This window comes from Eretmochelys imbricata, chromosome 12 (genome assembly GCF_965152235.1).
Source record: "Eretmochelys imbricata isolate rEreImb1 chromosome 12, rEreImb1.hap1, whole genome shotgun sequence".
NCBI classification, from domain to species: domain Eukaryota; kingdom Metazoa; phylum Chordata; order Testudines; family Cheloniidae; genus Eretmochelys; species Eretmochelys imbricata.
The window spans coordinates 9,840,261-9,853,608 of NC_135583.1; the positions used below are offsets into that span (position 1 = coordinate 9,840,261).

Here is a 13,348-nt window from a genome sequence, read left to right on the forward strand (position 1 = left end):
AGTATCAAAATGCAAAGAACATATAAAATACTCACCAGTCTGGAAGCTTTTCCTGTGCTCCTTGGCCACGATTCTGTTATTGGGGGAATAACTAGGCACAGGGTTGTCATACCAGGTATCCATTACACCATGGCCAGATTTACTGTGGTAGCCTCTGCAATTCAAGAACATACAGATAATTAAAGAGACGATAATAGAACACACTCTAGGTAACCCTTGTCACCTCCCTATATTCATAAAAATATGTTTCAAACACAGTACAACTTCAGAGATATGAACACCTTGGGAATAGAGGTTGTTTGTAACTCTGAAATGTTCATAACTCTGAGCAAAACGCTATGGCTGTTCTTTCAAAAGTTTACAAATGAACATTGACTTGGTACAGCTTTGAAATTTACCATGCAGAAGAAAAATGCTGTTTTTAACCATCTTAATTTAAATGCAACAAGCACAGAAAGTTTCTTTACCTTGTCAAAACTTTTTTTTTTTAAACTTTCCCTTTATGTTTTTAGTAGTTTACATTAACACTGTACTGTATTTTCTTTTTCTTTTTTTTTTTTTTTTTTTAAGTCATCTCTGCTGCTGGATTCCGTACTTCTAGTTCCAAATGAGGTGTGTGGTTGACTGATCAGTTAGTAACTCTGGTGTTCATAACTCTGAGGTTTTATGGCATTTGCCATGACATGCCCTGCTGAACGGTGATAGGACAGGACCTCAGCAAATCAAAAGCCTCTTGTTTCCTCCATCTGGCTACAAATTCAGTGTCCAGTGAACTACAGTATTTTCACAAGTGCACAGCAGCAATCTAACTCTGCTCCCTTTGAAGTCTATAGTACAACTCCCATTGACTGCACTGGGAGCAGCGTTAGGCCAGGGCTGAGCACTTTTGAAAATCCTCCCTTTATCTTTTGATATTGCAGAAGTTTCAGGGCACACACACAGCTATGACCACCACATACAACTCTTAGGGACGGAGGTATAAAAGAAAAAATGGGCACATCCAACCAAATGAACTGAAAGTCAACCTCCCCACCTCTCTTCCCCTCATCTCCCAGGCAGAAGCTTGAGAAAAGAGAGATGGATCTTACAGTGTGTCCTTAAGTTCAGAAAACTTGGGCTCGATCAAAACAAGCAAGAGATGCACTAGTTGCTGCAGAAAACAGGAAGGAATTCCTTCTGTCTCCACCTATATGCAAACCCTCCACAACAGACCAGGTGTATTATGGGCTTTTTCCTACTTCCTCTGAAGAGCAGACCTCTGGGGTGGCTTGTTTAAAATGTTTACAATAAGCAATATTACATCAGCTATGATGGGGAATTTAACATTTAAATCATCTCTAGGGACACACACATTTTAAAAAAGAAGCCTTAACCAGCACATAGGAAATGTGTATTCCTTTTTATTATATGAGCTTATATGAAGGTCATGAAAGTCATGTGGCTTTTATGAATCATTGCAAGAAGCTGTAAACTGTATGTGAGATGGAGAAAAAAAAATCTCTGTTTGGTACACAGAGAATGGAAAAGGATTAAAATAAGTGGATCCAGAATTCACTTTTGGGGCTCAAAAAGTCTTTTATTAGACTCACTGAACCCAGTCCAATTAGTTACATTTGTGTTATTGTCCCAAAACATGCATCTAAATGGTGATTTATGAAATGAGCGCAATCATACACATGCGCTTAACTCCGCTGATGGCAAACAGATGCTTTCAATGAGAAGTCTATTTGAAGACCAGGATGTGCTTGATAAGCAGAGCTTCTTGAACTATTTATTTTGAATAATTTTCATTACAAATTCAGTCCATTTTTTCTGGTTAATAAATCATTCAGAACCGATTCCAGTTGCAAATGCATTTGCTCCCTGGAATGGATGACAGGAACTCTTGACATAGACAAATATTTATGCTAAAATTTGTGAAAATATTGAAGTAGTTGTCTGAATACTGATAATCAATCAATAATATGTGACACCACGAGACACACTCAACACTTATTCCCCAAAACAGTCAGGAGGCAGTTTGGGGTTGTGATTATTTATTTTATTTTTTTTTAAAGAGCTCGCTGATAAGTCAGGAAACAGCAGAGTGAGTATTTTCTGAACAGACCCCGTGATACTGTATGCTACTGAGAAGTCAGTGTTGTGCCTTATCTAGAACCAAGTAAATAATGTTCCCTCCATTATTCATCAGATTTCACCCTTCTTTCCTGTTCATGACATATTCCTGAAATATGACACATGGCCAGAAAGAGTTAAGCGTCCAGCAGGATAAATGACTCAAATTCAACAACCTTAAAGACATATGGGGAAATAATGTTTGTGTTTTACATATATATTAGTAGAGGTCAACAATGTAATCAGTCCCTGTCTATGCTGTATTCTGTTAATTCAGAGATCAAAAGGACATCTTAACATTTAAATGAACTGTAAACATAAGATATCCCTGTATTCATCTCTCTTTGAAAGGTACAGCAAATCATCTGCTAATGGTGGAAAAACAGGGAATTGCCTTATGTTAATCTGTGTGGATAATTACTGGTGATGCTCAGGAAATGGGTCCACTTCAAAGTCCCCATGAGTGCCTATTGTTCACCGAAGGACTCTGAGCTGTCACAAGAAGTCCTGAAACTTCTTAAAGTATAAAGATGTTTGGGTCCCAATCCTTTTTATCTCAGATCTGCTTGACGCTTCATGCAGGGGAAGCCTAAACCATAAGGACTGAGATCCCAGTTCTCACTGGACCAGCCTGGATATAAACATTGGACTATAACCTATGGACTAATTCTATAAGAACTCTTTGCAACTACAAAGCTCACCATCTCTGCTATGAATCTGAATCTCAAGAATTGAACTCATGTCTGTATGTATACTGATCTTTTAACCAATTCTCTCTCTCTTTTCTTTTTTAATAAATTTTAGTTTAGTTAATAAGAATTGGCTGTAAGCGTGTATTTGGGTAAGATCTGGAATATTCATTAACCTGGAGGTAATGTGTCTGATCCTTTGGGACTGGCAGAACTTTTTTATATGATGAATAAGATTTTCAGTAATCCTTATCATATTTGACTTGGGTGTCTGGATGGAGGCCTACGGCTGGGTTACTTTAAGGGAACTGTGTTGTTGTCTTCTGAGTAACCAGTGAGATATTATAGAAGCTGTTTTGTGCTGGCTTGGTAAATCTAAGTTTTGGAATATCCACCAGCTTTGAGGATTGTCTGCCCCATTCTTTGCAGTTCACCCTAATTGAGTGACCGCAGTTGGCTCCCCTGGGTCTCCGGTCACAATCTGTTATTCCAACTTGTTCATGAAATTCTTTTGCAATTTTTCCACTATCTGAATATCTGGTTGACGGTTAATTGAAAATATCTAATATTCACATTACAAAAATTGTTCCCAACTGGTTAGTAACCTAGGACATGGGCTTTTTTTTTTTTGTTCCCTGATTGGAAAACATCACTAACTAACATGCATAGAAGAATTACCATCCCAAACGCAGTACTTAGAATATTCAAGCTCATAATTAGCTTTTCATGAGTATGTAAAGCTTGACCCCTCAAATGGTTGAGGAAATAAAATCTGAATGGATTGAACTGACATTCCCATTTGAAAACTAATAAATATTCATGGTAAGTTTTTCCTCACAATTTACTCTGTTCTAGTCATCAGTTTACTGACCCACAATGTTCAATTTGGAAGCCTGGCTCTTCAAAGAATACACTGTAGCGAAAAAGATCTACTTCCTATGGGAAGTAAAGACATCAGGCCAAGGGACTGGACTCAGAGACTCTGGATTCTATTCTCAGTTCTGCCACAGACTTCGTGTGTCCTTGGCTTGGGCAAATGACTTAATTTTTGCATGCCCCTGTTACCCTTCTGCAAAATGTGGAGGAGGAGAATACTTTTCTCCCAATCCTTGGTCTGTCTTGTCTGTTTAGACTGTAAATTCATCGAGGCAGGGTCTCCCTAATGTGTTTGTTCAATGCCTAGCACATCTCATTGGTGTCCTCCCCAGGTACTACTGTATTACAAAGAAATAACCTCATTTCAATATTGATTAGATAAAATATAGCCATCTGAATTCCATGCTTAGTACCTTACACTGATACATCCTGGCAGAATAATATGGACACAATTATTGGTCAAAAATGTTGCATACAAATGTTTCCACAGTTTGCGGGACAAGAAGAACAAATTCCAAGAGCTTCAGCTATGAAAGAGTGCCTCAGTGTTAACACTGGCCCCATAGTTTATGGAAGGGAGTTGTGTAAACTCAGCTTGGAAGTGATAGCGTCGGCACATTCCATCACTCGGTCAAGTCACAATTAGCATATATTGCAAGAGCCCACTCACCAGCTCCTAAATGTTTTCCCGTCACATTAAATATGTTGAGAATGAGCAATAGTCACAAGTTTTCCAAGTTTTTTCAAGCAAATCGCTTTCTCTTCACGTACCCGCCTCCTCTGAAAAGCGTCCATAAAATGGCATTGCAGGAGAGAGGGGGAGGGGTTCCATAACTATTCTGGGACCCGACCAAAGAGAAAGATTTTTACACAGCCATTTCTGCGGCTTTTTGACTGACTTCCAGTTTAATGGAGTCGTGCTGGCAGACTTTGCCTTGCTGCCTGCCCCAGTACAATCATGTTCTTTTCTGGCATACGTGTGGGTGATTCACTTCTCGGATCATCTCCATTTACTCTCTGCCTGAGGAAAGGAGTGCAACACTCCTCTCTCAGGCTTCTTCAGCCCCCGCACTGGCTGACTTACTGCAGATGCACCACTGATGAGCGCTTGAGGAAACCATACCCAGAAGGAAGTGTTGGCTTGACTGTGGGCCTTGGAGGGGGATGGGTTAGAAGGTGCTGCCTTCCTCAGGGGTCCAAACGTGGTGTTTTCACAGCACCCCCGGGCCCTGCCAGCCTGAAGTCTCAGACCCCTTGCTCAACAGCTTGCCCTAGACTCCTGGGCCATCCCAGAGCTGAACAGCTTGGAGGTTTTTTAAATGTAAAACAAGACCAGATAGGTATTGAGAGATCCCTCATGGCTCTGTATTTTCCGGCTAAAGACAGTGACTAGGTCCTACTGTAAGTCAAGGGATAGACAAGACAGGCTGTCAACAAACCTAGACCCAAGCCTCCTGTCACATACCACATAAAGCAGGGCAACACTTGCCGCCACACTTGTGTAGTTTCTCTGGACTCTCTCTCTGTGTCCTCTATCTCACTACCATTATCTTCCACAGCCTCCCAGCATCCAGTGGGACTCCTTTCCAGGAAAGAGGATGCAAGTGGCATGAAGGCTATTTCTGAGCAACATCAATCTGGTTTTTCATGCTGAAGGTGGAGGTTCTCTAAGTCCTTCCACCCAGTCTTTCCGTTTTGGAGTGCCGTGGTCTCTCACTCCCACCCCCAGCCCATTTCTCTAGGTTTCCCTGGAGCTTGTACCCCTGCCCCATGCAATGAGGGGAGAGGGGGGAGAAACAGATATAGTGGATGTTCCTGAAATCTAGAGAAGAGGTGGAGCCATGACAGAATGTGGAAGAAACACTACACAGAGAATCACAGCACTTGGCATTTTTTCCTGATAGTTTGCAGGCTCCTTTCTTTTAAATACATAATTACCAATGCCTGCCTCACTTACCTGAGAGCTTTGTGTAGTATATTTAGAAATGTATGATACTACGTCACTTCTGATAAGCCCCCCTTACTGGCAATAAGCAAAACTGCCATATTGTACATAAAAAACCAACCAACCAACCAAAGAACAACTCACAGATTCAGTGTATTTGCCTGATAGCAACAGAAAAAAATAATGTTCAAAAATTAAGTAAGCTTTTTGCCTAAAGTACCATTCAATTTCTGGATGTCTCCAGGGTTTGGTAATGGAATACTCACACCCCTAGGTCAGCCATTTCATTTGTCGTTTGCAACATAAACAAAGTTGATAACAAAAACCTAATCAAAGGCCTGTGTGAAATGACGTGACCTCCGCCCAGACTAGTGCGTCCGTAACACGCAAAGGATCTGCGCAATTGGCTCTCTTTGTGGCAGACTCGGCAAGGATTGAGTGGACTTGGTGCCTGAACGACTCCGTGGGGAAGCACAATGAGGGGGTAATCCGGGGAAGTCTGCATTGCTATTGCCCGTTCCGTGGACAAACAGCTTCAGGCTCCAGGGCTGTAAAACCCACAACCCTACACACTTGAAGCTACCCTGCCCCACCTGAATTAGTGGTTAGGAAATGCCCTGCTCAAAAGCATCTTTTAAGAGAGTTACTGAGGATGTTCTCTTAACATACTCTCACAAATACAATGGCTCTTGCTATCTATTGCAGAGGGAGAACGTTGTCTCCCCGCCATGCCTTCTTGAGCTTCCCTTTTGTGCTTCTCCTTGAACACTCAGCCCCAGGGTTCTCTCTGGCCTCCCCTCACACCCAGGCTCCTGACAAATCTTGTCATTTCTCCATGTTTTTTATCTTCCCCCTCCTCCTTGCCGACTGCCAAAACTGGATCACATCATGGTCCTTTCTTACCAAGATCATTGTAACCTCCTCTCCCATCTCGTCCGCTTTCAGTCAATGCAGTATTCTCTCCCTGCTTGCCACTCTGACATGTCACTCCCCCTTCTCCTGCCTCCCGGTCTCTTTCCACACACAGATCAACTGCCCTGCTCTCACTTTTAAAGGAATCCACAGGACTGGTGCTATGGCCCCAACTTTGGAATGGTCTCCAGGAGGAACTCCTGCAGTGTGCCAGACCCACTGGGGGTCTTGCTTTTCCTCCTGGGTAAGCTTCACTGCCTTCTTTGACTGGATCCCCAGGCTTGAAGCACTCCTGCTTCACTCGCACCATGAGCGCCGTTCAGCAAGTCCAACTGAGACAGACCCCTGATGGAGACTTGTCCACTCTTCAGGGGTTGATGCACCTCACCAAACATCTGCAGTGACACTCACGCAGCATTGTCAAAAGAGCAGCATTTATTTATTAACTGAAACACAGCATAGGAAGTGCCTAGGGTAACACAGGGAACTGAAGGTTAAAGCAGAGTCCATTCTGGCTAGCCCAGAGCTCAGCCAAGCTGTAGTGAACCCTTGGGTTCAAGCTTTGTCTGTGTCTCTGTCTGATCTCCTTTGTCAAACTCCAAGCATAAGCCCTGACTCCTTCCAGCAGCCAGATCTTACCCAACACCTCACATATCTCCAGTCTTTTTGTCTGGAGTTGGGGGATTGCTGTTCAGCTTCCCTAAGGAGCAGCGGGGAAATCCATATCCCTCTGGGTCGTTGGTTGCTAAGTGTCAGTGTGCTGGGGATTGGATTTGCCATTGTCTTCCTAGATGTTTCACTGATATGGAAACTAAGGCCCAGACAGCTAGGCAATACCCACACCTATGTGTCTCAGCCTGCGGGGAGATCAAACAGTCCCCCTGCACCCAAGGCACATAGGGGAAACTGAGGCACAAACTGGCCTCTCAAAAATATTGTAAAATATTCCCACTTCATCACAGGGGCCCAGATCCTCTCTCAGTTCCCCTTTTCCTGCTCTTCAACCCATCCTTTGGCTCCCTTTGTCTTCTCCTCCCACTCTCCCATTCATGCTTTTTTCAAGCTGAACCCTATGCCTGGAATGACATCCCGCTTCCACTGTGCCAAGCATCCCTTTGTCTCCTCAAAACCCACTTTCCTTCCCCTACACTCCCATACTGGCAACTCCAGGAGTTCTTCAACGAGTGCACTGCAAGGAGCAGGTCTCAGACTGTCGTGTGGACACCCTGTTTCCCATTTGCAGTCACACGAGCCTCCTCTCCTCCCATGTGTCGTGGTGCAGGACACCTCACCTCCCACTCATATCCCACAAGATCCCTGTGACAACTGCAGCACTTGGGGCATGGCACATTAACATTAGAAAAGTGCTTGTGTATTGTTAAGAATCCAGTGCAAGGAGTGTTTTGTCCTTTCCAGAAAAAGAGTTAACCAGACTGGTTCTTCATTCTATCTCCCTCTCTTATCTACTCCTCTATGTCCTCTGAACCGGCTTCTCTGACACCTCCTCCCCTCTTCTGTGTGTTTCCTGTTCTCTTGCAGCAGCACCTCCTAGCTTAGATCCTTCCCCAGGACAGGTACCCCGGCTCCCTTTTTTTGGAATAAAGCAGCTGATAACAAGGATGTAGACCAGAGTCATGTGAACTTCCAGCTCTCCTCTCACTCTCAGCAACGGTTCTGTGGACCACAGTTTGAGAGCTGCTGGTCTGACCATCTCTTCTTCCACTATCTCAATCTCTACTTGAGAGTATTAGCACGCATACAATGCACCCAGCACAAAGTACTATTCTTTAACCTTGCCCCCTCGTTTTCCTATGCTCCTCCGTGATCTGTTCTACCATCACCTGGGAGGTTAAATGCAGACAGACAAGGACATTACCACCACTCAGAGTGGGCTATTAATTGCTGTGTGAGACAAAGTATTAACCAATGTGGGAATCAGCAATGGTTTGCACAATGGACGCAGTTGCACAGGGATGGGATCATGGGTAAATCTATCACACTCTTTTTATCGCAAGGCACGAATTGAAGAGACCAGTGTCCGTGATTCTAGACTAACAAGCTAACACTGCATGCATATTTTTTTTCTTCCTCTGTGAATCCATAACTTTTCTAAAAGTGGCAGAATGTACAGTATATTTCAATGTAATCCTAGAAACTTTCTCTTTCTGCTCTTTGAATAAATAAATAAAAATAAAAATAATAAAATAAACTGAAACCAACAGAGAAAAACACTGAAGTGAGATTGAGGTTAGCTGCATGTTCCAATGCTGGATGTAATGGACATAAATCCATGTGCAACAACTTGTAAGATGGGCTGCAAATATCTCATGTGCCCAAAGTCATTATCATTTAACCTACTTTTAGACTTCAAATTATAGAATTCACTTCTTAAAAAACTTAAAACACTTCTCAAAGCTGTACAAATGTATGTTCACTGTGCATCCCGAGGAAGTTTTAGCAATGCCTGCTAAATGAATGAGCAACGTGGAAACCATTAGGAATGTCTGAAAGAGAGGATTCGCTACTACTCAACAGCACTAAGGAAAGACCAGCTAGAGAGAAGCACCATAAGCAGATATATTGTTTCGGAATAATACACGGTAATTAGAATACAGATCTGTGCGTAAAAATAGTGAAGTTGGCATTGTCCTGCAATTTGAGAGATGGATGGGAGTTTTCATGGAGATGTGAATGTCCACTAAAGACAATCAGATGAACTACCAGTTGGCAAATACTAGATTATACAGTAAATTTTGGACAACAGTGACTCGCAATTCTTCAAAGACACGCTAAATGCCCACTCTCCGTCCTCCTATTCATTAACCTGACAAATATTTTGAATGATCTCTATGAGAGGCTGTTCAAGACATAATAGATACTTTCTGGTGATATATCATGTAGATCATGTGTCAAATTTTCAACTGCTCAGCACCCCACAATCCAGGCCAGATTTTCAGCAGAGCTCAGCTCACACTTAAACAACTAAACAATGAGCAGATTTTGAAGTGCTGAACATCCATCACCTCCCATTGTGACACTTACGGTCAAATTTTCAACAGAACCCAGCATTCAACAGGCTCAAAATCTGGCCACCTAATTTGGTCCCTAAATGGGAGCTAAGCTCTTTTACAAATTCTAGCCAGAATGTAATTGAAATGCACGCACCATGCACTGAAATCAGTGTATCATAAATTGAAACACGCAGGCCGCTGTGGATATTTCAACTCTGATAATGGTCTACTGCCACCTTGAAGTTGTTAGTCTGTAAAAGGGAATACAACCAGACATGGAGCAGAGTTAATTGTCAAGGGAGCAATTTCCAGCCTGCTATTGTCCCTGAGATCAGCTACTATATCCTTGATATTTCAAGATTTCTATAGGGGGATGACAAATGCATCTGACAGATGGTCCCAAAAGCAGACACTAGTTAAAAATAGAGAACAATGGCAAGGGTACCAAAAGATACACGTGATTACAATGTGTTGAATAATTCCACTGTCAGTCCCTAAATAATACCCTGTCAATATTCAGGATATTAGGCAAGAAGAGACGGAAATTTTTTAAAATGCGTAATGATGTGTCTCTTGGTATCTTTGCTGTTGGACTTCATTTTATAGCCCTCTATATAATTTTTAGATCATCTCTGCGATTTTATACAGAATAGTGAGATAATTTACTCAGACATTTTTTTTTGGATTATTATTGAAATCTCCTTAGCATACAACAATAAGAAAACAACTTTACATATGGGGCTCGTACACAGGCATATAAATGAAAATGATGTCTTCAGTGATCTCTGATTGCTCTATCTGAAGACTCATTTCCTCAGCATTGTGTCCACTGAGCTCCAGTGCTTACCCACATTTCATAGTGTGCATTATAAAATGCTTTGCTGAAGGCCATTACGTGGCTTCCAAATTGACAGAGAGGAATTCTGGATTTAGTCATGGAAATTAACAATGTTCCCACCTGACCGGGGAAAATGTTGCAAGATCTCATCTGAGCTACCTAAACCCAGGCAACAACACTTTCTGTTGTGTGCACACATCTTCTGGTATCTGAATTTTGTACTGCATTGCCCAGTTAGAGCCTTTATTCATATTAGCAAAATAGGTTGCAAGTGCAATTAGGCTGAAAGAAACCTGATTCTTTAACTCATTTGCTGAAAATGCAAGGCAGGATGTGAGCTTTTGGTAATTAGCAGGTGTGCATTTTCAGCATCCCTGGCTAAAGACAGATTAGTTTAGTCTCTGGTGCAATTGCCAAATATTTAATGTTACAAACTTGGAATAGAGAAGCTAGTAGGGGTGTGAATGAGTGAGAGTTCATGAAGTCAGCATCCAAGAAAGCTTCACACAGCTAGGTGTTGAGATGATAGAAAACTTTTGCCAAACAAATGGGAAAGGGAACAGTAGAAAATACTACAATCTGTCGTATCTAGGGCCTGATTCTCATGCCTCTCAAGTCTAGGGTCGCCATATTTCAAGTTCCCAAACAAAGGACACTGCCAGGGCTGGGGGTAGAACTGGAGGGTATGTGTGTACTGGGAGGGGGTATTTGGGGGTGGTGAAGGTGTGTGTGTGTTGTATTGGGAGGAGGCATTTTGGGGTGGTGGAGGGGTGTGTGTGTGTGTGTGTGTACTGGGAGGGGTGCTGGAGGAGTGTGTGTACTGGGAGAGGGTATTTGGGGGTGGTGGAGGGGGTGTGTGGAGGGGTGTGTGTGTACTGGTAGGGGTGCTGGAGGAGTGTGTGTACTGGGAGAGGGTATTTAGGAGAGTGCTGGAGGGGTGTGTGTACTGGGAGAGGGTATTTAGGAGAGTGCTGGAGGGGTGTGTGTACTGGGAGAGGGTATTTGGGGGTGGTGGAGGGGGTGTGTGGAGGGGTGTGTGTGTGTACTGGGAGGGGTGCTGGAGGAGTGTGTGTACTGGGAGAGGGTATTTGGGGGTGGTGGAGGGGTGTGTGTGTACTGGGAGGGGTGCTGGAGGAGTGTGTGTACTGGGAGGGGTGCTGGAGGAGTGTGTGTACTGGGAGAAGGTGTTTAGGAGAGTGCTGGAGGGTGTGTGTGTGTGTACTGGGAGGGGGTGTTTGGGGGTGCTGGAGGGGACACCTGCAGCCTCACTCTCGAGGTGGGGGCAGTGCCATGCTCCCTGCCATGGTGGTAAGGTGGCTGGCGCAGGCCTGGATGCAGCACCAGCCCGGTCAGTTCCTTCCCGTGGGGCTCTTCCTCTCCCCAGGGCAGGGATCCAGGCCCTGGCCCTGTCACCCCTCCTGGTCGGGCTCTGAGGCCCTGCGGCAGCTCCTCTTACCTGGAGGAGCAGGCTAGGATGGGTGGGATCCAGCAACTGCGGATGCCGGGGAGGGACCAATCGGGGTGCAGAGACAGCTCTTTGAGCTGCAACGTTGGCTCCACAGGGAAAAATCCCAAACATTTCCTCTTATTTGAAAAATCTGCCAACACAGAGGTCATGTCCGGGAAAACCCAGACGTATGGTAACTCTAGTCAAGTCTCCTTAGCACCAGTCCCTTGACACAAAGCTGCCTTCAGCATGGTAGAGCAGGCTCCCTGACACTTCCCTCTGGTGGCACAGGACAATGCACCAGCTCCTCATCCCCTTCCCAGCTGCTAGTACAAGTGGTGTGTCTGGGAGGCGATGCATATGGCTGGAGCATCCCTCCGTTCCAGTGATACTCTATCTAGCTGCCAGAACAACCCCCTAGGGCCATGCATAGCCAGGTGTAAAACAGAATATAGTAGCTTCTCTATATTACACTTGGGACTGGGCAAAGCTAGGCACACTGGCAGGGCAGTAGGGAAAAATGTGGTCCTGCTGTTGACCATGCTGTACCTATTTTTGTACTAATTACAGGATTTCATTTTCTAAAGCTATTAATCCAGCACCCTCCACATCCGTAGTACATTTGCAAATAAAGTAACCCAAGCTGACATGCAAATTTACTTTCCTTCCAAGCTTCCAGGGAGGTGATGCATGAAGTCTGCCTGCAAATGTAGAATTACTCTATCCTACCTATTAAGCAATTTGATGGACATATCTTTCAGTTGGACCCTGATGGCAACAACAAAATGAAAATCACAGCAGCAAAGGAGAAGGAGAAAAAGGAAGGAGAAACAAACTAAACTCCTTTGATTTTGTTTCTTACTGCTAGAATCTTATTTGATATTGGGTCCTCGCGCTCGGGAATGGCTCATTCGGTTTTTCAGCAGAGTTCTGTGGGAATCCAGACTGCCTAGAATATGGCGCCCAGCGAAGGTCATTGCTTTGCTGAAACCTGGGAAAGACCAACAGTTGCCTTCGAGTTATAGACCAATTTCACTTCTAAGCATCTGCTTCAAGATGCTTAAGCACCTGATTTTGCAAAGAATTTCACCATCTGTGGAAGGCATGCTGGCACCAGAGCAAGCTGGCTTTCGCTGCAGTCACAGTACATGTGATTGAGTGCTGGCACTTACAACTTTCATCTGAAATGGATTCCAACATAAGCTGAAGACTGGTTCAGTCTTCCTTGACCTGACAACACCACACGATATGGTCTGGTACATGGGCCTTTAGCTGAAATTGTTTAGAACCATACCAAGTTGGTTAATATGTGTGATTCCTCTGTTTTTTCAGAAATCGCCAATTCCGTGTGCATATTGGTGATAGAACAAGTGCTTGGAGGCACCAGATGAATGCCCTCCTCCCCACCCAATGTTATTCGACTTATATTCAGATGACCTACTGGGTCTCGCAAGTTTGTCTATGTGGACGACATATGCCTTGGCACTCAGTCACACTTCTTTGATATACTTGAGA

General features: G+C 43.8%; 1 protein-coding gene across 1 annotated transcript in view; it reads right to left on the minus strand.

Moving 5' to 3' along the window:
* NECAB2 (N-terminal EF-hand calcium binding protein 2) overlaps nt 1-13,348 on the minus strand; it is a 374,877-nt gene that overhangs the window by 54,502 nt on the left and 307,027 nt on the right. Inside the window, exon 7 of the mRNA XM_077831510.1 lies at nt 36-154. Coding sequence (XP_077687636.1) covers nt 36-154 — 119 coding nt within the window. The remainder of the gene's footprint in view (nt 1-35; nt 155-13,348) is intronic.